Genomic DNA, 24,940 nt, shown 5'->3' with positions numbered 1-24,940 from the left:
GTCACTAGTTTGCACAGCACAAGTTACATATTTACAGGTAAAAGAAAAAAAAAGACACGGTATAAACAAGGGTTTTGTTATTAAAAATGGCACATTTATTGCTACATTACTGTTATATACACAACAGTTCTCGATATCTACTTTATATATAAAAAATAGGAAACAGGAGGCACTTTGAGGACATAGCCTACATAGATGTTGTCCCCAAACATGAGTGAAGACAGAGATCTGAAGCAGGTCATCTGTGTGTGGAGGACAGAAAGATCTGTTAACAAAGAATATCAGGTGCATGTTTTGATACTTGGATACTGCAGTCATATCTTTTGTGTTAAGAGATAAAAGTGTTCAGTAGTGACTTTTCGTGTCACAACAACACCAGGTTCTTCTGCAGAAAGGCTAAAGTTACTGACAAAGAAAATGTTTGGGGCTAGTCCATAGGGCAGGATCTGTGACAGAATTACAGGTAAACCAAATACTGTTACATATCAGTATCAGCTTACAATGATAAAGCTGATGAGGCCATATACAGCTGTACATACATATCAATGCACATGCCAGTCAATGACAAAATTATATTTAAGAAAATCAGTTCATAAAAGATGAGAAACTTTAAGTACAGTTTTCACTGTCAAAATTGTAGACCAGGTTATTAGTCATCTTACATTTAATGACACGCAGATGCTGTCAGTCTCAGTAAGTGTAACTTTTCATTTAGATGTTGTCAGATGTTATTGAAGTATATACTGTATGTTTTTATACATCTGTATTATAAAAAAGGTACAACCTATAAATCCTCAAATACAACATCATCTACCGTGAAGCAGAGAAGTATTCAGGCACTGGTGAGTAACCATTATCAAAACTCCCAAAGTCAGGGAAATGACTAAGGCCACCCTTTTTGATTCCTTTTACATAATAATAATAATTATAATAATAATAATGAAATTGAATGAATTATGTTGTGCAGACCGCCCCTGCTGCCCTTCCTTAAACTAATCAACAAGCTCTCATCAGAGAGATGGACAGGAGGGAGGGGGGAGGGGGGTGCTGAAGAAAAACATGTTTCATTTTAAGAAAAACTGTCGCAAACACCAGAACAATCCAATTACAACTGGCCTGACAGGTTTGGGTTGAAACAGGCATTCGAAAAAAAAAAAACAACAAAAGGGCAATATCACAACATGTGATGTTAAAGCCAGATCATTTTGTCATTTCTAACATTTCTAAGCACCTGGCAGGAAAGAAAAAACACCTCACTTTGTTCCTGGAATCTAAAATTGAGTCGTCATTACATTTAAACAATGTAAACAAAAAAAAGAAGAAAAAAAAGAAAGAGCATTCCAAATGATGAAAACAAAACTCATACAACTATCTTACAAAGTAAAAAATAAAATTAAAAAATTATAAATCAATTCTACAAAAGGAAGATCCTTACAACAGGTTTTGTAAATTGTTCAAAGGGGGGGAAACAAAACAAAAACACCAAAAATGCTCAACACGGAGCAACAACCACAACAAGTCAGTCAATGGCGATTGAGTAAATTCTCCACAAGGTAGCAGTAACACTCATGATCCCTTTCAATACTCAATTATTTCTGTCTTCTAAGCAAATCTCGTTTACCACAATACAAATTGCTCTGAGACTTGCGTTAAGTGAGCTCACCGTGCTGCAACAGTGTCTTTAGGTACGATTTGACAGGGCTGCGTTTGAGTCAGAGGGTTCAAACTGACCACACGGCCGCGAGAGCGCGACTGATTTCATGATGGTGAAGGACGCGAGCAGCGAGGGACACACCTGCGTGCTCGAATCCGTTGGGCAGCCTCATGGAGGGAAGGTTGGGATTTGATTCGACGTCGGCATGGATCCTGGATTTGTATCGAGTCTCTGCTCGTGTTTGCGTTAGTGGTGGGTCTCTTTCTCTTTCTCTCTCTGGCGGTTTTTCTATTCCGCTTGCATGGCCGTGACAATAACAGATGTACAGGACTTTAAGAGATAAGACTCGGGGATCCACAGTTAAAAATAAACACAAAATTAACCCACAACACGTGTGAGTCAGCCAAAGCAAGAAATTCAAAAAATACGGCCAGAGTTACCAGCATGTCAGAAAGAGAAGTCGGCTCTCTGATTGGCCAGTCAGTGGCTAGATGTCTCCAAAGTCATGTTTGAAATTCAGTCATCACATAAGAGGCTAAAAGAGATGGCTATTTTTTATCTTAATCAAACACTATTAGCATTCAGCCTCTTTCAGGCACGTGCTTAAACAGGTTTTTGTTGGATGGTAAGATAGAAACCCGGCTGTCCCTCTTGTGAAGAATGTAAGACCTCCTTTTCAGATGGGAATGCCAATAATTATCCAACAATACAAATCCTAACTCTGCTCACACGAGCAAATTGATCCAAAAAGTTTTATTTGATCCAAACAAGTTTTGCTCCCAACGTGTAAAGCAATTTTTTTTTCTCAAAATGTCTTACAAAAACACGATCATAAGAATGTCCTTATGTCCTTAATTCCCACCGTCTTCAAAACCAGTGTCCTCGGTTCAAAAGTATTGTCGTGTAAAGATTAATAAATGTTTCCTCTTTCTGCGAGAGTGTGCTTGTTACTTTTGTATTCACTGTCAGGAATGTGGCCGCCTGCCTTGTCAGTAATGAGGTGTGTATGCGTGTGTGCTTTCCAAAAGTTGATTAACACACACTGAGATGCATGACAATGATAGATTAAGGCCACGTGTTCTAAGGGCTGTACAATCAACAGGAACTGTGAAGAGAAAGGAGAAAAATGAATGAATATACGTCCACAAAACACTTAAAATACATATTATATTATTATTAAACCTCACTGCACATGCGCTGTAGACTGACCTGAGAATTACATATGTCCATCTCCTCCTAGACCAGGGTGACCTCCACCAAGCTGCATCTGGGGGTCCACGCCTGAAACTTTTTCCTCCTCTCTCCTCTTGAGGCAGGCAGCCTTTGGGTTCAAATTACGCTCTTTAAAACGAAAGGACACATGCATAGATTAAAAGCTCTTAATATCAGTCATGTTCCACCATCAGAAATATTCAAAGCAGAGTGTTGAACATACAAAAAAGGTCAATAATAGACAGAGGGGGAAAGCAAGGAAAGCAGGAAAATGAAAAGTAGGATGAGAACTGCAGGTGTTTGGCAGAAAAGCAGGGGTATACTTCCTCCTCCTCCTCCTCCTCCTTTCTTCTCCCCTTTCTTCATTTTTCAAAGTGATGCAGGCAAATAGCACAGAGAAAGCCAAAGTGGATGCTATACAGTAAGTGAGAACAAAAGATTTTCCTAAAGGTGAATGACTGGAAACGTTTGTCCAGCAGTGATGAGAGATGGTTGGTTGTCTATGTGGATCAGACCTTCCTGTATTGGCTGACCTACCTCGCACCTGCTTCTCCAGGCCCAGTATGACCTGGACAGCCTGTTGCAGGATGATAAGCTTGGTCTGGGCCTTGTCGCTCTGCAGGTGGACCTGACACATCCTGCCCAGCTCTCTGAAGGCTTCGTTAATGTCGCGCACACGCACCCTCTCCCTAGCGTTGTTAGCCTGGCGGCGCTCACGCTCCCTCTGCTCCTTCTCCTCGGCAGTCAGGTTTTCATCAGTCACCGAGACAACGCTAGAGCCGGGAGGAGAAGGGGGGGTTGGAGGGGCTGGTTAACAAACCCAAATCACAACCCTCGCTGAACCTAGGCTAGATGTTCTCACTAAAGCTGCAGTTGTTCTGGTTTAAACCTACAATACTGCATTTAACTTCTGTTAGCTTCTGGTTCTATTATGCATGTCTATGTATGATGGTTACTTCAAGCTCTTAGCCCAAAACCAGACCAGTGAAACTGCTGAAGAAGATCCCAGTGGAGGTGGGCTGCGTTGCAGGAGAGTGAGCGGAGGGGTGTTTTCTTTTCTTCTATCTAAAGTATTTTAAATGACAAATAATACACTTTTGTATTATATTCTCCATCAGTCACAACTTTAAGTGTTGTGAGGTGAGCAAGTGCGACACTAAAGATTGATTTAAAGCCAAGAACAAATATATTGGAGGTACAACCATTGACCTTAGTGACAATGTCTAATAAATCTGTCCTGAAGTCTAACCAACCAACAAAGTGTTTTCTTTTTTTTTATTTGGTCATTGGGGTCCAGGATGGAAGTTGTAGGGGATATGGTGACTGTCCAGCAGAATGAGAAAAATAATGAGGAGGGAGAGAGAAAGGGAGAGAGAGGAAGCAACACCCTCTGCCGACATGGAAAGAGCCACAGAGATTTAAAAAAAAAAAAAAAAAAGCCAAGAGGAGAGAGACTGAGGGCATCGTGTTAAATACATCAGCAGAAGGAGATGTATTTATCTGAATGTGAGGAAGAGGAGGTCACTGTTGCCATCTGTAAAAAGAAAATGACAGAGGACGAGGGGGAGTGAACGGAGAAGAGATGGAAAGGGTTGTCTCGGAAACGGGGTGGCAAAATTAAAAAGGGTTAATGCTTAGAAGGCTGGGGCATGCGGCACAGAGACACTGCAACAAAGCTGGAGACAGGTTAATACGCATGACGACAGACAAGCCCTGCTCTCATGCTATCCTGAAGTATGAGTATAGAAGACACTGCGATGCTGAAATAACTTAGCTGGAATGAATTCATACTTTAATAAAAGCATAATGAGGCAACAGTGGGGGAAAAGAAGCAAGTGGGAGTACACAAACAGATGTGTTAATCCAGTCAAAGAGTGAGGCGGAGAGACATGTAAGCATTTTCAGCCAACTGTAAGACAATGCAACACATACTGCATCAGAACAGACAGCAGTCCTGTATGTGTTACCAGAGGACGAAAACCTTAGAAGATGAACTGGAGAATGGGCATGTCTTGAAAACAGTCACACAGCTTCATTTCCTTATCCCATGTCCTCACTTTGTTGGTCATTTTTAGGATCGACTGCAACGATTACAATACGTCAACTCACTGATATTAAGCAGGCACCATTTCTTTTTCTTTCTACCACGACAGGTGATGTGAAAAAGGTTTTAAATGGCTATCAGGACATTGTCAGGAGCCGGAAAGTGAAGCCGTGTGGGAGTTTTATTTTGTAAAGAGGCCCTTCCCCTCCTCTTCCTTCCTCCCTGGACACCCACTGACCTCGAACTTGCTGCTCCAGGTTGAGTATAACGTTAACGGCCTGTTGCAGTACGATCAATTTGGTCTGTGGTTTCTCATTGCTCATATGGAGCTGACACATGCGGCCCAGCTCCTTAAAAGCCTCGTTGATGTCCCGCACGCGTAGCCGCTCACGGGTGTTGTTTGCCAACCTCCGTACTTTCTCCCGCTCAACCTTAATCTCCACTGGCAGATCTTCATCGTCTTCCTCATCATCCAGTCTAGTGAAGAGCCAATAGCAGGTGAGGAGGGAAGGAAACAACAGTATGGGTACAGTTCACTAAAGATTACTTGCCAATTACGGTGTGCAATAAATTTTCTTCATAATGTCAACACCACATGGAGTAACTCGATGACAATTACAGACACTGCTACAAAGGTGGGTCACATTAGGCGTTGGCCCTGGTGGTTTCTGACCAAATATTTCTAGGTTACAGGAAATAAGTCAGCAACACAAACAGGGATTACAGCAGTGAAGCTGAAACTGTAAGACAATGTGACTGACGCCTGTGGCAGTGTTTGTAATCATGACTTCATTACTTCCAAGTCTTCAAGTTCATTGAGTGTTGATCTTGTTTTTTTGAAATCTGTAAATTTTCTTCCAATCATTGGCTGTGAAACAGTCTTTCATGTGTATTTTTATTTAATAGATTAATTTTTTGGTTACATCTGTAGGGATGTAAGGATGTCATATTTAGAAAAAGAGTTTGTCTCAGTGATAACTGTTTTTGAATGTGGATTTAGATTATAGGACTCGAAAAATGTAGTTTCCTCTTAAATCCTCCATTTCTATTTTTTATATTTATAACTAATCAGTCTTTCTTACCATGCAAGAAAAAAACTTAAGTCCTGTTTAGATCTTAATAGACTGGTGCCTATAAGTCTACGGTTATTAATTAAATTTAAAAAGACTATAAAAAACACATTTTATACTTAAATTACTGCAGGATTCATCTAAAAAAAAAAAAAAAAATCTCTGCATCAAGTATAAATGTTACTTGAAAAGAAAACCTTAGACACCTTGTTCCCAGGCGGGGCTTCAGGTCTTTTTTCTCATCCTCTGACCTGTCAGTAATGGAGCAGTTCTCGTCGTCCTCCTTGTCCTCTCGTTTGATATCAGCACCACTGGAGCGATTTGAGCTACCGGTCAGGCCTGCGCGAATAATTCAGAAACAAAGATACTTAACAAAAAAGGTAAAAAAAAAATATATGGTGAAGTATTACCACTATTTATGACAGAGTGGATTACAAAGCAACATAAAGTCTCACCGGCAGGCTGAGATCCTGGCTGCACAGATGCATTGCCGTGGTGACTATGCAAAAGTCCTCCACTAGAGGGCAGACCAGATTCCTCATGGTGACTGGACATCTTGAGGAAAACAATTTAAACACAGCGTGTCAATTATCTTATAAAACATTTCTAATAGCTGCATAAGAGAAAAAAAAGCAGACTTATTACTCTTATTGTTTACTTTTATTTTAACTTCAAATATCAAACTTCAATCAGTCATTTGTTGATAGATATCCTGTGCTGCTGTATATTCATTCATCTCACCAGTCCTGGCAGGCGGCTGGCCAGTCCAAGTGCTGCACTGGTGAAGGCTGGAGGTAAACCTAAGCCAGAAGAGAGCAGATTGTGCATTTCAGCCAGGCCTGGTCCTCCTTGTCCGCTGGCGTGACGCTGAAGAACATTGATGGCTTCGTCCAGATGGTCCTCCATCTTACTCGCCTACAGAAAATGAAGAATAATGGACGATGAGACGGTACAAGTATGTATGAATGTCCGTAACATTGCGTGTTTACTTCTGTAATCCACTTTAACATTCTTTTGTTGCATCTCTGACAAGAAAAAGAATAAAAATAGACATGTTGACTCACCATGGACTGAAGTCCACCCTCAAAGTTGGGTGAAGGTGTGGCCTGGCCAGAGGACCGAGTCCACTGGGATGCAGAGCCTAAAAAAACGATCACAGTGAATGCCCCATACTCAGTGACCATTGTTTGATGACACACTTTATTTCATTTTTTGCTTGTTCCATTGTGTTCACAGGGAGGATGAGCTTTTCACATCTTACTACCGAGTGGATGATTGATGCAACCGAGGCTTTGGCTTGGGCCTCCTTTCCTGTCGTGCTTTGTAAGTAATTTTGGTCAAATGCTATATGTGATACACACTCAAAGACGCTATAAAATGTACGCCCACATTTAGCTGTTTTACACCGACCACATGTGGAAGATATTTCTGTTCCTTAACACTCTGGAAGCTTTTATGGTTTCTAAAAATTATGCTCACATAATCATGTGTAAAACACCACAAACGTGAAACACTGGGTCAAAGAAATTACCTTCTGACTGTACATTTTTAAAGATATGAAATGAATGTGATAATGTGACGTGATAGGAGATATGAAATGTGAAAGTGTGAATCAAATCCAGAATTTCAAAGTATTTCTTTATTTGATTTTTTTTGGGTTAATCATTCTTTCACATTGTGCCGTCAGCAGTATTTGATGTATGAAATGTGTGATGAGCTCATTCGTGGACTGCGCAAAGACAAATGGGGAAGTGACCCCACCCTCTTTATTTTTACTGTATTTTCCCTTCCTCTTATGAGTTATATTTGGATGGTAAGTGTGTGAACAAGTGTGTGAAAGATCAAGCGAAGGTTAAGTTAAATTCAAGAAATTTCAGCAGAGATACCACGACAAGTAGCCTTTGAGTCTCCAGTGAATAGACGAGTGAGCTAACTGCTAAATCAGATGACCTAAATGTCAAGATAGTCTTGTGTGCCAAACTTATCTCCGTTCTATGTTTGTTCAGTGCCAGCGCATAAAAAAAGGTCTGAATCAACTCACTGACACAGGTGAGGAAAAGAAGCTGGGTTATTTAAATCTTGCAAACCAATCAGATTTATCAAGGGTGACCCTAAACTGTGCAAGGCTCAACCATTCTCTTATTTAATATGATGCTTTGCACACCTGCTTTATACACAACTTTAATATTTTGCAAAACAGGGGCATGACGCTTGTGAGCTAAGATGATCCTGTGTTATCAGTTCTAACTTAAATGGGTAATTGAGAGTTCAACTGATGGTATAAACATCAAAAGTAAAGTATTGTCAGTCCTGTCTCGCTGACTATATTGATAGACGTTGCGATGGAATTTGCACATAATATCAAGATCCCTGAATTTTAATGTAATGTTTTACTTCCACTTTTAACCCAATAGATGGAGCTATGCTGTTACTGAGAACCATTCAGAATATTATCCCCTCACACACACACACACACACACACACACACACACACACAACAGGAAAGACCCTGTGTTGAACAAACAAAACTACAAAACATCCAGCTGACCTTGAAGCCTCAGGAAAAAATGACTAGAGCTATTCTCTTACCTGATACAGCCTGCGGAGAGCCAGAGGGAGTGGACGGGGACGGAGGGAAGGTGTTACTGTTTGGGTCTGAAGGGTAGATCTGGACATAGAAGTTTTTGTTTTTAATTAAATTCAACATTATCTTTTATGTATGAAATGACAATATATAGCATAACATGTAAAGTCATGTGTTTATTACTACTTACAGATGCCAGGGCTTTTCCAATCTCATCACCTGAACTTCCAGGTACTGCGCCACGATTGGCTTTTTGACAAGAAAAATACATTTTAATTAGATTGTTGTTCAATAACAATTCCTCTGTGTGATGATACTGCATTAAAACATAAAGCACACAACAAAAGGGTTTACCCATAATCGTGTCAGTGCTGGCGATAGGGGGTGTGTGGCTGGGGACTCCGAAGCTGCTGGAGCCAGAGTGGAATCCAGCGGGATGAGCCCCGTTCACCTCGCTGCCATGCAGGGGGTAGTTTTGTGGAGAGAGGGGCAGTGGCTGCCGTTTCTTTAAAAAAAAAAAAGCAAAGACACCCAAAGATTTAAATGCACAATCAGACAGAAGCCCCCAATGATGCATTAGCCAAAAAGTGTCAAAGACCTCATTATGCCTTCATAGAAAAACAAATCTAAAGTGTGAAGGCAGCGCTCACCAGTCTGTCTTGGGGGTTAATGGCAGTGAAGGGACCATGCTGGCTGAGATGGGGGGAGTTGCCCAGCATGGCAGGATAACCAGGCTGAACCATCGACCTAGCAGAGCCCCATGGATCGGAGGGCGGGTGGAGGCCTTCTGTCAGGGGGCATCCAGCGGAGGAGGAGGGGTGAGGGGGGGCAAGAAGGGCAAGGGAAGACCATCCACGGGAGATGAGAAGACAATGAATGCCACATATGAGACATGTCACATTACTGTGATGACTTCATTCAAGTGTGATGCACTATTCAGCACCCAGGCACCATGGGGTGTTTACTGACATACGCCTACAGTACCTAGAATCACCCGGGCTTCTGTTAGGATATTATGTGGAGTTCATTTCACAATAATACTGGCTATTAAAAAAATATTTCAGGTCATTATTATCTTTGTAGCGTCTTGGTCAGATTGAACTTTTCAACCCAACACGGTGAACATAGGGAGGTTGCGAAGGCAAATCTTGTTTTGCCTCACTGACCTTGCATGTAGAATGGTGGTGTGTAGACGTTTCCTGCCTTCGAGGCCGGGTAGCCCGCATTGTCCCTGTTAAAATCCTCTCCTGAGGCTGGTGCATAAACCTACAGAGGAAGAAAAAAAAAAACCTCTTTATTTTACTGCTTGTGAACTTTAAATCACTAGATTACTCTAAACAAACGATGTGGTGTTGTAACTTGTTGCATGAATGACATACACATATGGCATTTTTCTTTTGAGATACTCATTAAAAAAAAAACTTCCCTGGGAGCTTCCATGTGATCACAAATTAATGCAATGAAATGCAAAAAAAAAATAAAATAAAATAAATAAATAAAACTAAAACATACATGCATTAAATACCTTAACACCGCTCTAAAAAGGCTCTAATGTGTTCCTTCCTGGGCTACAATCTATTTTTACTATCTGGTTTTACAACTTAATCCAATAAACAGGCTGTTGCAACATTTCTGCAGACTGGAGCACCGAGCACTATGTATTGAATGTGCAGTGTCAGTGATTTTATTGGGTTCCGTCTCCCATCTCTGTAGGGCCTTTACATATTACCCCCGTTAAACAGAAACACACTGAGAATGGTTCACAGAGACATAATTCACACTCTTTACCACGGCGAGATGTGGCCACACAATGGGAGATCTAGTCAGATTTGGCGCATGGTATAATGGGAATAAAAGGAACCAATGTTCTGAACCACCGTATCGTTCTCAATCAAGACTATTCTAGACGAAAAAGCAAGTATCAAACTGTGTCTGCAAAACTCAAATCCAAATGGACTGAAGTTTTCTTCTGTAATTTGATTAAACAGAGAGAAAAAGGAGAGGAAAAAGAGGGGAGAGGAGAAGAGGGAACGGAGAGATGCACTCCTAATTACTGAACCATCTGCCGAATCCTGGACGGCAGCCAACTCCACTGGCAGCTGGGATAGAGGGATGGGGGAGGGAGAGAGAGAGAGAGAGGGAGGCAGAGAGAGAGAGAGAGAGAAAGGGGAGGGAGGCGGCGGGAAGGAGAGGGAGGAGGCGGGTGGGTGTCGGGTAGAGAGGAGGGGGGAGGGGGAAAGGAAGAAACAGAGAAGAGGAGGAAATAGGGTGCCCAGAGAGCGAGAGTGGGAGGGAAAAAATGAGGTGGAGTAAGAACCATCAAACCCCAGTATGAATTCCCTTCAGTGATCTAACGAGTATACTTGGCAGAGGGGAAGAAATGTGGCCATAAAGTAAAGGGCCTACAAATACAACACACTATAAATACATGCTGCAAATGAGTGACTGGGTGAATGAGTGGCTTTTTCCCCCCCTTTTCCTTTCTTTCTTTCTTTTTTTTTTTTTTTTATTTCGGTGGTGCAGATACACAGCTGTAAGAGCTGGATGTCCTGTATTGCAGCTATTCGACTGCTTCACGAGCCAAGGAGCGGCTTAAGATGCCAAATGGAATGTGAAAACGGGGCGTAAAACACAAAAACATGGGCTCCCGTAGACTTAATACAAGGGGCTGAGATATAGTTCAGCACTACGACATTTCTGGATGTTAACACTTACCGAGGAGGGAAGGCCAGGGGGCACCTTCCTGATCTTTTTTGGCTGTGATTCTACAGGGAGGAAGACAGAGGAAATTCACATAAACATACTTAGACACACACACAAAGACGTTAACTTATAGCAGAATACAACCACCAATGAGGGGATTCATTTATGCAACCCCCTTCCTTGTGAAGTCCTGCTAAACCAATCTATCCATCTGTCTTGTGACTACTCATTAATGCCTAATGAAAAGGTATTTTAGTCTGATGTTATTCAGTGACTCTCCTCGCCGAGATCTCACAGTGATTTCACTCCCTTAAACTAAGCAGAAGTGAAATGCCTCTAACACTTTTTTAAAATCTCAGCAGGAGAAGTGATGATATAAACTAAACTAAATATAAATCAGAACAAAGAAAACTCTGCAACGACTGACGGTGTTCAACACTGTGCTTGAAACAATCTTACCGATGGGGTCCTGCGAGGGTCTCCTGCGAGGGTTGCTTCCCTCATAAGAGGGGTAGAACTGAGGGTTGGACTTCAGGCCGGACGGGGAGAGGGCATTTGAACTGGCCATGGGTATCTCATTGGGCATAAAGCCCTGCTAAAAAGAGTAGAAAAGAAAGCACAAGCTCATGTTGTCTGAAAGTACAATTATGGAGGTAAATTCATAAAGATTTAGACTGATGGACATCATTTCTCCAAAACGTGACACTGCAGCAGAACACCTTCCTTTCTGACTGATTTACCTGTGTTGCAAATGACGAGTATGGTCCTCGCTCAGCCTTCCCTGCTAGGAGAGAGGAGTGTAAAAATCAGGTCATGATTGTGAAAATTGGGCTTTTATGTCAATATTAAATCACAATCTGGCCATTCCCCTTTCTCCATTTGGGTGCCTCCCATCTGTTGTGTGTGTGTGTGTGTGTGTGTGTGTGTACACATGATGATGTGTGGTATTTATGGCTGTGGACAGCAAAACAACAACAAATTGGCCCATTATAAATGGTTCAGGGGCAATTGTGCCCAACCTCTGTCCTCTCCCCTGACAGTTAAACAGAGGAGAGCTATAGGCTACAGTAGTCCCGGGGGAAAGCCTTGTTTGTGCATGGGTGCCCTTTACATCCCCCCAACCCCCTCCTGCCCTGAACACACAAACTGCAACGCACGAACAAACCCCTCCTCCACATCCTCCCCGATTACCCTACTCCCTTCATCCATTGCCACCTAAGCATAAATATGCTTAGCCCTAAAGTGGTACATTAGTGTCAAACCTGCGAAACAAACAGCTCATTCTTTTGGTTCAGTCACACAGTCCATTGATATAAACTTGTGTATTTTAATTGGTACATTCCTCCGTCACTAAGTTCTTTTATTAGAAACACTGCCCCCAAAGTTCCCCGTTTTCTTTGTTTTTTTAAAAAGACGATGTGAAAGTTGTGGTGTCTATGCTTCAATGGCTTAGCTCAATTTGAACCTTCTTACCAACAATCCCTGGTCCAAACATAGGGGCAGAGGCAATGCCTCCTTCCTCATTGTAAAGGCCTTCTTCTCCATAACCCTGAGGGAAAGAGCAGAGGCTTTAGGGATGTAAAAATAACTAAATAAAAATAAAGAAACACACAAAAGGCGGGTTCGGGAGAATGAAGTATATAAATAAAGCAAATAAGTATTGGTAAATCACTCCAGTAGACATTCTGCACCATCCACAACACCTAATCTAGTTAGCCCTAATACCCAACCTCTTCTAGACGACTAGATAGGAAGAAATACGGTCTGGTTTGGCCTTGTCAGGACCGACATTTAGACCAAAATATCCAGTCATTTGATTGGGTTTAAGTTCTTTAAACTGATGGTAGATTTAACCTTGTTTGATAATCTGGACTGTAACTTTAAGCCTTTTTGTGCTCAGTGGACTCACAGATATTTAGAGATTAATGACACAGACTAAGGTTTGTATTCGATCTGTCTTCATAATATAATAAGCATATTATAAGCCATTATTTTATCTTTAATTTTGGATGTGTTTATGCTCCTGTTCACAGATCATGTGTAAAATGTCTCTTTATGAATGTATGTCCATGTCCATCTTGTTTTCTTGTACATTCCTAAAATCTGAACTGTGCGATACATTGTGTGAACGCAGGAATAAATTACACGATCGATTGATCTTATATTCTTCTTGACTCAAGCTTAATAACTTGACATCTACATGGATCAATGTAGTAAATAATAAAATCGTACCCTTCCCTGGTTGAAAGATGGACTGTTCTGTTGTCCTGACCCCCAGGGACTGGACCCACTCCTCTCATCTATACCTGGAAGACAAAGAACTGGGTTAGTCCTATTAACCACTAAAAGACACACACATTCTTAACAGGGATTTATGCTTAGGCTTTGCAAAACTAAGTCTAACTTCAGAGAGTGATGAAGTTGACCTGCTTTGAGACAGGTTTTTCAGGCTGCTCGAAGTAACCTCCATTGACGAGCTTCACTTCACAGCTCACACAGAAACAGCATAGTGACAGCGCTGTCACATAGCGTGGATATGAGCTGTAGGAAGTTTGAATAATTAACACCCAGTATGAGGCTCCCAGAATCATCCTCGACATTCTTCATTCTCCCACTCCACTCCTTTACATTTTCCATGGCAACAGTCATTCATCCCCCATCCATTCTCTCACATTTGGCCTACACCTTCGCCTTAACACAGACGCACGATCTCAATCTAACACAGTTGACACGCGTTATCCAAGGCCAGAGCACACAAGCTTTCAGCTGAGGTGAACGTGTTTGAAAGGAGTGATTTTAAAGATTGGTGAAGCAGAAATTCCTGCCCGTCCCCTTCCCCTCAATCTCCTCTCGTACTGCAACACAGCATCTCTGGGGGAAAGCTGAAGCTTAATTGTGTGCTGATTTGCATAATTGTGCATATTAATGAAGCTCGGCTCTATGAATATTCATATTTTTGTTTTGTTGTCTAATTAAAAAGCGGAGAGGGGAGAGGGGAGGGGGGTAGAGGCGGGCTAGAATCATGACAGGATCAGCAGTAGAACAGAATGATGGGTCCACAGCGCTGAGAGCTGCTAGATTGCCGTGACAACTGTGATCTATACGCACGACACCAGCAGAATAAGAGATGAAGGAGACAATGTCTTGTCCCCTCTCTATGGCTGACTGTCACTCTGCACGTCAATCAAAGACGATAAAGAAAATGCATGAACCGTTCGTTTCCGCTGCAAGTCATCAGTAGCAAAACTCCAGACGAGGAAAAGCTCCGATTCAATATTTTGTGTTTGTTTGTGACTGCGCCGTTACATTTTTGTTGAGATGTGGATTAAAACAGAAAAAAAGTTTCTAAGCTGTATATTCAAATACTAAATTTAAATAAGCCAGTCATCGCATCAAACAAACAGTATTGCTGTATAAAATTTACAGACAAGTGGAACACGCTCTTTTATTTTTGTGGCACATTTCATCTACCTATTGCCACGTATTCAGACCCATGCAGCATATCAGAACAGTCTAAGAGGAAAAAAGGAAACACTCAAAGATAATTAGCAAGACACAAACATGTGGTGTTTTTCCCCTTTTTTGTCAGCGCTGAGGATTGTAAGGAACAACCATTCATTCCACAAGCAGCAGGATGTGCAGTATATAGCACTAAACTAACTCCACATTATTCATATGAGAATCAACTGTAGGGTTAAAAGGCTTTATGTATGAAATCGTAAACAAATTTAATAGAAGCGATGTATCGTGTGGAGGAAATAATGGCAGGATTAAAGTGGATATTGACACCTGAAAGAATGTAATTATGGGATAAATGTTTAAGACACGGGAGAGTGGACATAACACAAACTAAGAGTAAAGAGTAATTTAAACTAATGTAAATGAACCAACATATTCTTTCTAATTAGCTGATCGGATGATATGCGGATGAAGAAAAAAAAAAGAGCTGTTTTTTTTAAGAACTGCAACAAATCCTGACAACTATATTAAAATAAGTTAAACACTAAAAAATAATAGTTATCTATACTGGCTATCTATACCGACTTCTTACATGCGACCACAGTGGTGTTACTTTGTCTGAGTGTCTGCCTGACACATTGTTGAAATGAACAATATGCTTCCGTTTTAAAAAGGGACAGCACGTCAGTGTTGGCAGCTTTAGCGACACTGTTGCTTTGGTAACTTTTAAGACCTCTTTGATGTCTTTATTTCACACTGATCAGTAGGGAGGAGGCGCTTTCGACTGACTGCACATCAGCTGGATTGAAACAGATACCTGCATGCAAAGTTTTCATGTGAACATGTCATAGTTCACTTGCTTTAGCTCATCAGTGTGGTCCAGAAAAACGACACATGCCTGCTTTAATACTCTAAATTCCAATGTGTCTTTAAGTTGTTTAAGTTGTTTTCTTGAGCTTTTTGCTTGTTGTGGTTGGATAAATATGTCTCCTCACTCTGCTTGACAAGTCCATACTCTAAACAGGCATCCTCATCTCTGAACATAAAACAGACCACAGCATATGACCCCTTTTTTCCTATATGAGTACAATGTTGTTGTTTTTTCTGTGACCAACGTTTTAATTTAATTTCCTATTTAACACAAAACAATGCACTCTTACAGCGACCATAGACACACTCATTAAATACCTGCATACAATCGGATCCAAAATGAAGACAAGATGTTTAAACATCTCCGTCTTTGGTTTTTACAATATCTTGAAAACAAAAGAAATGCCTGTACCCACCTACCCCGTATGCCCCAATCCCCCGAGCTATAATGAAAGCATTATAAAATTATTATCATGTGTTTTAAACATGAAACACATGTTTGAAACACATGATTTTCATGATCTAAACGAGCACAATGTTTTTCTGTTAGAAACCGGGTTGGATAAGTTTGTTTCCTCTTCCTCGCCATCTCGAGCAGGGTGTCCTTGATTCGGACTAATTTTGGTCTTGTTTTTTGTTGTTCCTTTGAAGCCTTTTCAGCTTGTACAGTAAATGTGTTCTTATTCACACATGTTATAGTTTTTAGTGTCTGCCCCCTTGGCCTGTGCTCAGTTCATAATGCGGGGTTTCACGGGAGTTCTTGGGAGAAACTGGGAACGCTTGAACAGATACAACGCTCTGCTGTTGTGGCAAGAACCATTATTGTGTATAAATGAGATTTCTGCAGAGGTATGAACTTAAATTACACACACTGAAACACTAAATTACGCAGAATCCTGTGTCATTTTATAACGATTTCTATTAGCACTGCAAGAAGTGCCAGACCCATGAGGAAATCATGAATAGTGCACTACTCAGACAGACTACCAGGACTGGGAAAAGAAAAATGAAGAAAAAGGGTGAGTAACATCAGACAAATTCTCTGGTGAACCCCAATGCACTTCTCCTCCCAGCATGCAACGCCCCTTTAAGCATGGCTAGTCTATAATTACACAGGAAGAGATACTGGGAACAGACAGCCAGCCTGAGTCATAGGCTTCATGAGCAAAACTCCAGCACATACATTGACCAAACTTGCAGACATGTCTTGATTTTTTACAGGAACACTGCCCCAGGCACCTATAACTGAGTGTGCCGTTTTGTCTACACACCTTCTTCCTTCCCTTGGCAAAGTGAGTCACACAGACACAAAGCATGATGTCAGATCAAATCTCAAGAGAGTGAACACTGTTAATGAAATACTGAACAATGTACAATAACACATGCCTGGTTGTTTTAACCTGTGAGTCACCGGAGACTTCTCAAACACAAGTGTGCTCGAAAACCTGCTAACAAATACAGCTTTGAGTGACCTAGTTTTGACACTGTGTGAAATTACATACATTTCAACAGAAATACATGCCAGGACTTCTAATTTCTAACAGCATAGCTACGAGAGTTTAACATCCTTTGGTCTTTGTGACACACTTAAACATCTGTGTGAAAATGGAACATGTCATGCAAATTTGAAACTTCTCTTCTGCATTTTAGCTCGTACCAAACTTTAAAAATACATTTTAGGATTCTCAGTTTCTAGAGACCAAAAAATGAAAGTGGGCTGAATATTACTTTAACTGACTAGTGAAAGGGATCGAAGACAAGAGCAGAGATATCATCATCACCGAAGGCTCTAAAAGGGAGGTTCCCTCATAGCCACACATGTTCAACCTCCACATATCCCAAACCTTAACCATACTGCGGGGAAAAGAAGGCATCTAACTGACTCTATAAGGAAAACACGTGGCAGCTGCTCCACAAAAAGCAGGAATACAGTTTGACCAAGTCAGGTTTCTTAGCCACATATGCTACGTGAATATCCAGCAGTACTGCTCTGATCTACCCCGCTGCCAAATATCTGAGGCAAACCTGTGTCTGACCAAAAAATAGCTACAGCATGCAACCATAAATTGTTGTTCACTGTTGTACACAGATTAAACAAAGTTTTAAAGCTTTAGAAATGGTGGTAGTTGTATTTTTGGAAATTTTAATTTCAGAAAAAGCCACGCTAGCCACTTATGCCTGCTTTCAGTCTACATGCTAAGCTAAGCTGATTTCTTCTCGGCTTTAGTTACGTAGTTGGACCTGCAGTGTGGAACTTGTGTCTCCCTCATCTGGCAGCATGAGTAATTACACAAACACTAATAATGTTTGTCTCCGCCATACTCGTTTGTTGTAGCCTAATCCGTCACTGTAGTTGCTCGCCGCCATCAGCTTTGGCGAATCGACCATTGCTGGTTGGTGTAAAACGCAACACTACTGGTGCGCTAGCGCAGGAACGTATACCAGAAAAATTCTGTTATACTACAAAGAAATATACCCGACGGAGATAATTAGCTATGTATGAAATCACTTGGCAAGGGCTTGTATTTATTTATAAATATATGTATAGTTTTGAGGCACAAGAGAGCGGCACAGGTGTTGTATGACGCAAATAAGGGTATTTCCCAGACATATTGAACTATTTCTTCACAGTGAGAAAGTTCACACTGCAGGGAGAAAAAGTACAAAAACCTCTGATACTGATTCCATCCTGTTTTACCTTGGTGCTGTTTCCATAGACCATTATGGAAATCCACTGCCAATAACATGACTTCAATCAGCCCACAGTAGCTGTTCTTCACAAGGAAGCAAACATTTTTACAGTCAACAAGGGTGAATATTTGATATAGGATAGATTTTGGTGGGAGTATAATTTCAAGGTTGGAACCGTTGGATTGATAACATCAACGTGTCTCTTTTGTAAGCACACACCTTGCTGTGACAAAAGACCATGTAAGTGGCCCTCAAGTGAATAGAAGAAATAGAGCCCCCTACACCCCACCCTGCTACCGCTTGCCTTGTCTTTCATCTTAGCTTCAATATCCTGTTTCATTTTTATTGCCAGCCAAAAGACCTACTGCACTTCTACAGAGACGAGGGTGACAGAAAAAGGTTCATGTAGGGCAAGAGGATCTGCTACATTAGGAATAGACGTTTTTAAAAACCCAACTACTTATTGTGTCTGAGAGGAACACAAAAGGCCCCAGAAACAGCACAAAAGAAAGGGAAAAAGTCTGGTCTCGAGTATCTCTGAGGCTGTTTGTTTAAGCATGTCTTAAAGTTGATGGTGAGGATGGATAATAGCTCTAGGTGAAAGGGAGTTACGTGAAGTGGAAAAGTAAGGTGCGAGATTGCAGGACAAGGGAATACACTTTGTCAAAAGGTAAGCAGAGGACATTAATTGGGCTGTACCCATAACCCCCACCCTCTGCCTTTGTCCTTAAGTGATTGAATGGCAACAGCTGAGAAGGTGAGGGAAGGGACACCTGCAAGGCGAGGGTGAGGAAGTGTAGAGGGGATGACGGTTGATCTGCATAACATAAAATAGCCTGGCAATCTCTCCCAAGGTCTTTGCAATAATCTGTGATCTAAAACACAATTCATGAGAGAAAGTGGAGAACAGGAACAATTTCCTTTTCGATTACTTATTCAAAACACCATGAATGAATGGGGGTGGGGTAGTGAGAGGCTCTAAGAGCCCATTACTGCCATGTTTTACTGTCAGGAGATTTACTGGGGAGCAATACAAACCAATGAGGACATTTCACCACTAGTTTTAGGTGAGAAAAAGGAGGAAAACACAAATGTTTTACTTTTCTTTGTCGTAATGTTCCTTTTTTAAAAATAAGATGATCAAGAACAGGGCACATATTTTACGTGAGAAAGTCAGAAACAAAGGAGATCGTAATAAACAAAAGATAAAAGTAAATAATTAGTTTCTGTCTTACCTGAACCTCCAAACTGACTGCTGGCCAGAGTAGTCGGCCGGTTCTTGCCATTTGAAACTGGAGGCTCAAACATCTGAAATGAGAAAAATGAAACCGTAAACGAACCAGTGCGAGTACATTAAGACTCATCTTCACTTGTACGAGGAATGATCAGGTTGCAATTTAAAACATCCTATTTAGCCAACACCTACGATGGGCATGAAACAATGTACACATTCCAGCTTTGACCGGGTGACGGCTAAAATTAAAGTGACACAACGACAACAGTCTCGTGAAATGGGGGCTGATGTAATCGTGCTGCAAGCATTCAATCCTTGACCGAATGACCCATTCGTGAATTCCCTGATACATTACGATCTACGTGACAACTTTTCAGGACTAATTATGAAAGTACTAAATTCAAACAAACAATGTCTTACCGCGCTAAAATCCAGCAAGTCGTTGAGCTCCTTGTCGGTTTCCACTGCAGCCATTCTCTGCTGCTGTTCACTTGGCCCTTTCAGTCTCAGCAAGTGGCTACAAACAGAGGTATGGAGAGTATGAGTATATTTTACCATATTTGTAAGATGGTTAACTATTGACAAGCATTGACCAACTGTACACAGGAGTATAGCTACGTATTCCCAAAATTAAATTTTAATTTAATTTGACCAATTACATCCTATTTTCATTGTTTTGTTTATCATTGCTGTTGGTTATGGCAACGTTTTACTCATCAGCCGCTGATACAAAAAGGACACAACACTGCCAGAAAGAGCTACGCACACGTGGGGCAACCACACAAGTAACCAAGTACAGTTTAACATATTATCTTAACCCCTAACCATATTATCTAAACCACTATCACTGTAAATTAAAATGAAGGCGAACACTGAAGTTATTACGCAAACCATCCACTCAGTGGACTTAGCAGATCTGATTCATAGCTCAAACAGACCTGTTGTGTTTATGGTAGAGGTAAGCAGTGGACAACCGGACGTTAGAGGTGTCTCCCTTCTCACTTTGGCTGTAAAATTAGTGGTTCAGATAACATAGTTAACTAGAGACTTGTTTAAACCTGTTTGAGTGCTCGTGTTGTTGCCTCTAACATACAGTTGTGTCTAGTGGTGTTGTTGTGTCCCCATATCTCCACAGTGAGGCTGGTAAATAAAACATGGTCACAACTAATAGGAATAATGAAAAGAAATATGAGTAAGACTGAGATTATTGAAAAATAAAGTGTAACAGGATAAATTAGAATAAGACAATGTCTAGACTTGCATCACAACGTCAATCTAATACCAATTGCTTGCAATAATGATTCAGATAGATGACGCACATACTTTGCTCAATAAAAACAGTGAGAGAAGTCAATTAAATGATACAGCTACACCTGAATAACTATGGCCTACATCGATAGATAGAATTTCCACTCTAGCAGCAAATTCATGAGAATTAACGTTATTAACCAAGTTATGAAGAATCCAGCCGGTTTCAGGAATTTGCATGGTAGCCCACATCTAACATGGGTGACCATGGTGCGGCCACAGGCCACACTGCACTCGTTGTTAGTCGGGGCCTGGACTCAGGCAACTTCCTCTACCTCAAAAACCAACCTGGTCTCACAGCTCTTTTGAAAAACTGAAGAGTACTAACACGGCATGTAGGACTCTTAAATAGGCAGTGTACTGTATGTATGTGTGTGTAAAAATGCAATACGAAAGCACCGCCATAAATACCAGCTGAGGGGAATCACAATGTTATGATTTTGTTTGCAGTCAGATGTGTTGATTGAATTCAGCATTTGTGATGCCGTCGAGCAAATATACAATAAAGAGTCCTTCATGTAGCGTCATTGATGGTTTACTCCTCTAACCTAATGTAGCTATCCTTTGTTTGTAATGTGTTGTCGTTATTTTTTGAGACTTTGCCACTTGAAAGCATTTTGCAGTGTTCAGGAATGATGCAGAGCCTGTCTACTTCTGAAAAGTAGCTGAGGATATTTTAGATCATCTGAATAGTTGGAGTATCACACTAAGGCTCTACAATGTTACATGTAATCAAAGACATACATATATAAACGCTGTGTTACCAAATAATGACACTGACTGCACAGACATGTCACTTACACACATAAAGTGATATTTAACGATACTACAATCCATAACTCGGTTTTGTTTCGTCGAAAGTCAACAACCACTTGAGTAACTTTAACAATTTAAACAATTAGGAGGGGTCTGAAATTTTTTCATGACCTCAAGTACATAAATAAGATGTTACTGGGACGATTTCACTCCCACCACTTGCATAACTAAGTATCATTTTCAGGGCATGACTGAAGATTTGCTTTCAGGCTAAAAGAATACACCAGAAACAGGAAAAGCAGATTAGTTTCAGTTATTAGAGCTATTCAAATACATAAGCATTATCCATCACTTTAAAATCTAAATGTTACACCAATGTGGCGTGCATTACAAATGTGAGTAATCTTATTACTTTCTTATGATGAGTAACAAAGACAACACAAAACAAAAATCAACAATCTGTCTACAGTGAAAAGTCCTAAAATCAAACTATCACTGAAAGGATGCAACCTAGATGAAGTCTAACAGGGGAAAAAGGCAATGTTAAAAAGTAATACAGCAATAATCACACAGTTAACAATGAGTTATATTGCATAAAAAAAATAATCTTACACTACCTAATCTTGTAATTGCAGTCTCTCATTGAGCTGAGGTCAAAATGGGGGATAAGTGTTTTAGCCCCTCCTAACAAATGGAAGTTGCATACGCTTGTCTTGAGCACCCCCACCTTCGGCCTGACCATTTGGAGAAAAGTTTTACGGCACAAATAGCCCGCACAACACCTCATCATACCTGGCTTCAGAATAAGAGACACTTTGATATGAGTGTCCTGCGTGTTTTCGTGCCTTCGTGTGTGGGTTAAAAACCCCTGCGGGATGTTTAAAAGGACCTTAAATAAAAACCTGTTGCCTGCCGTCACGGCGAGCAGGAGAATGGGACACTGATGAACACAAAGACTCGGGCTGCTAAAGTTTCAGTTTGGTGGTTAAAAGGCAACGAAATGAGACTAAAAGTCGAAATTTCTTCAACTAATGTCGCAAATTGTATTTTACACGAAGCAGGGTGCAGTAAACGAAGCTTTAGGGGGCATTATTGTTGCTTGTTTCAGTGGTGGGTTGTTGTTGGTGGAGGTGGAGCGGGAGGGGGGTAAGAAATAATACCCCAGAGTTAGACTTTAAACGCGGATTTTTAAATGGCGCTGCACAATTTTGTGGTTTATATCTAATAAATACGGTAACCCGGGCTGCTTTAGTGCAAGTCTAACATCTTGATAATAACATGTGGAAGAAATTGCAGCGTTAGCCACAAGCAGGAATGTGATAGTTAGCTCAAACAAATCAACAACGGCTGTCTATGTTAACGTTTTCACGGCGAGGGATCGTACCCGAGAAAAGAAAAAACACGACATATAGACTACACGGACAGCGAAATCCCGGGGGGAGCTAACTCAGTCTGCTGATATGCTAATGTGCTGTAACGTTATAGCCCATTGAAGTGAACAAAGAAGTCTTTTCCAGCACACATAAGCTAGTAATGCTGTGTAGTTACACGGCGAGCTCGCTCAGGCCGAAGGGACGAAAAACCCGAGACCCCGCTTTTCCCGGCTGAGGCTCGATACAACTTGAACGATGCGCTTTGAAAAAAAAAAAAACACACACACACACAAAAAACTTGATCTTTTTACTCCGCTAACAACGTGGCAGACAAGTTCAGTTTGACATGCACACGCTTGCTATGAATGTGTATTAACAGGCATATTTACCTGGGTTCAGTTATGTGGCATCCAACAGGGAGAAATCAGCGGCTGGAGTAGAGAGAAAAACAAAGTTAGGGATAGGATCCTTCCCCCCGTGGTCCGGACGACTGTGGGCTTGATGAAAATGAGGAAAGGCAGTATGAAACACTCCTCCGCCGCCTCGTCTCGGTTGCTGTCTTTGTCACCAAAGTAAAAACACGTCTCTAACACAAACCATAACTCTTGTGTTTAGCCCCGTTTCCTCGTTGTTAGATGAATTGTAACCATTTCATTTTCCAAGTAGACATTTTAACAGCCTCCACATTGTCGGTTCACTTCGAGTATCACTCCGCAGCGCAGCCTACGGGAGGACATGGACGCTGAAACATCAACGGCGGTCCAAATCACCACGAAGACGAAAACGAGGAAACGGAGAAGGGCTCAACAAGTTTTGTATTGCACGGGCGATTTTTTTGTCAAACGCCGCAAAATGTCACTGTTTTTGCGCCTGTTAAAGATGACACAAAATGGTCGGAACAGCAGTTCGCGAGGATCTATGTCGACGAGCGGATGAGGACAGCGGAAAGCCCAACAGACTACACCAGTAGAGGATGGAATGATAATATCGGGGGGAGGACCAATTGGATGCGACCAGCGTTTGATTGGCAAGTGGAGCGTCCAAATATGTTTCATCCTCAACCTTCAGGGAAGGCTCATTTAGCCTACGGGTTGCTTCCACTTTTATACTGCTCTCAGGCAGTGTTTGAGCTGCAGAAAATATCAATGTGTGTATGTTTGTATATATATATATATGTGTGTGTGTGTGTGTGATAGAGAGATTAGAGCCCACCATGCTCAGTTGTGCCAAACATGGCTTTAAGAAAGTTTCTCTTAATTCTGTCTAATACATGGTCAAATACAGAGTATGGGTTGAATTTTATATTACTTACCCATATATGTGTGACAATCATGTCCAATAATTCAAAAATTAAATATCACAACATGTTCCCATAGTGCAATAGTTTAGTCTAGTGTTAAAAGTGCAGTGACTATAATATTCATAATTCTGTTTTTATGCATGTATAAATTTTGTGTTTGAGGTATAATTCACCTAAAAGAAATGCGTTTGTTTTGGTGGATTTTTGTTACTTAAAAAATGATCCTTTTACACTACAGTGGGAGGCCGCCATGTTCAAACACCATGTTTCTACAGCAGCCCAGAACAAACAAACTAAATACTGACAGCCTTTTCAAGTGTTGTTTCTCTTTTACACTAGGAAGGTGAGGGTGATGTGAGGAGATTGCAATGCAGCGATTACACCACTAGATGCAACTAGATTCTACACATTGGACCTTTGAGGAAAAAGAAAACAGCTGTAGTTTGTAAATGCTCTGTAAACATCTCTGAGAAATAATTATAATCTCTTTACCCCCCCGTCATAAGGAACATCAACTCACTCTCACAATTTAAGTCTGCACTTAAAACCCACCTGTTTTAAAATAGCCTTTTCCATTGATTCAATTGCATTGTCCTATTTTAACCTGTTTTTAATGTTGTATTCTTGTAATTTGATATACTTTTATGATTCTTTTTGTTTGTTTCTGTTATTTGCTGTCTAC

General features: G+C 41.0%; 1 protein-coding gene across 9 annotated transcripts; it reads right to left on the bottom strand.

Annotated features, from left to right (window-relative positions):
• Positions 1-72: 72 nt before the first annotated feature.
• tcf3a (transcription factor 3a) lies at positions 73-24,078 on the bottom strand. Of its 9 annotated transcripts, XM_027285034.1 has the most exons (21): positions 23,348-24,071; positions 20,460-20,528; positions 19,942-20,038; positions 19,523-19,595; positions 13,500-13,573; positions 12,741-12,816; positions 12,008-12,051; positions 11,727-11,862; positions 11,280-11,329; positions 9,731-9,830; positions 9,215-9,351; positions 8,919-9,069; positions 8,755-8,813; positions 8,570-8,648; positions 7,045-7,121; positions 6,722-6,895; positions 6,436-6,535; positions 6,187-6,319; positions 5,149-5,387; positions 2,864-2,995; positions 73-2,759 (listed from the first exon to the last, which is right to left on the bottom strand). In XM_027285034.1, the coding sequence occupies exons 3-20, from the start codon at positions 19,993-19,995 to the stop codon at positions 2,871-2,873; spliced, it is 1,881 nt and encodes a 626-aa protein (XP_027140835.1). In that variant the 5' UTR covers positions 19,996-20,038; positions 20,460-20,528; positions 23,348-24,071; the 3' UTR covers positions 73-2,759; positions 2,864-2,870. The 9 variants fall into 9 exon arrangements, with proteins under 9 accessions (XP_027140835.1, XP_010742533.1, XP_019117729.1 ...); XM_010744231.3 differs by lacking the exons at positions 5,149-5,387; positions 20,460-20,528 and adding an exon at positions 3,404-3,639 and having other exon boundaries at positions 23,348-24,078; XM_019262184.2 differs by lacking the exons at positions 5,149-5,387; positions 20,460-20,528 and adding an exon at positions 3,404-3,639 and having other exon boundaries at positions 6,232-6,319; positions 23,348-24,074.
• Positions 24,079-24,940: the final 862 nt, after the last annotated feature.

Source organism: Larimichthys crocea, chromosome XII, assembly GCF_000972845.2.
Source record: "Larimichthys crocea isolate SSNF chromosome XII, L_crocea_2.0, whole genome shotgun sequence".
NCBI classification, from domain to species: domain Eukaryota; kingdom Metazoa; phylum Chordata; class Actinopteri; family Sciaenidae; genus Larimichthys; species Larimichthys crocea.
Note: the sequence above shows the minus strand (reverse complement) of the source record. Positions and strands in the feature narration are given on the sequence as shown.

Bases quoted from the DNA above. Each gene is read 5' to 3' on its own strand.
- tcf3a (XM_027285034.1), bottom strand. From the start codon at position 19,995: ATGGCTGCAGTGGAAACCGACAAGGAGCTCAACGACTTGCTGGATTTT. The intron at 12,817-13,499 runs GTACGATTTTAT...TCTTTCCCTCAG, and splicing joins CATCTTTCAACCAGGGAAGG to GGTTATGGAGAAGAAGGCCT. The intron at 6,536-6,721 runs GTGAGATGAATG...GTTTTCCTCAAG, and splicing joins CCAGCCGCCTGCCAGGACTG to ATGTCCAGTCACCATGAGGA.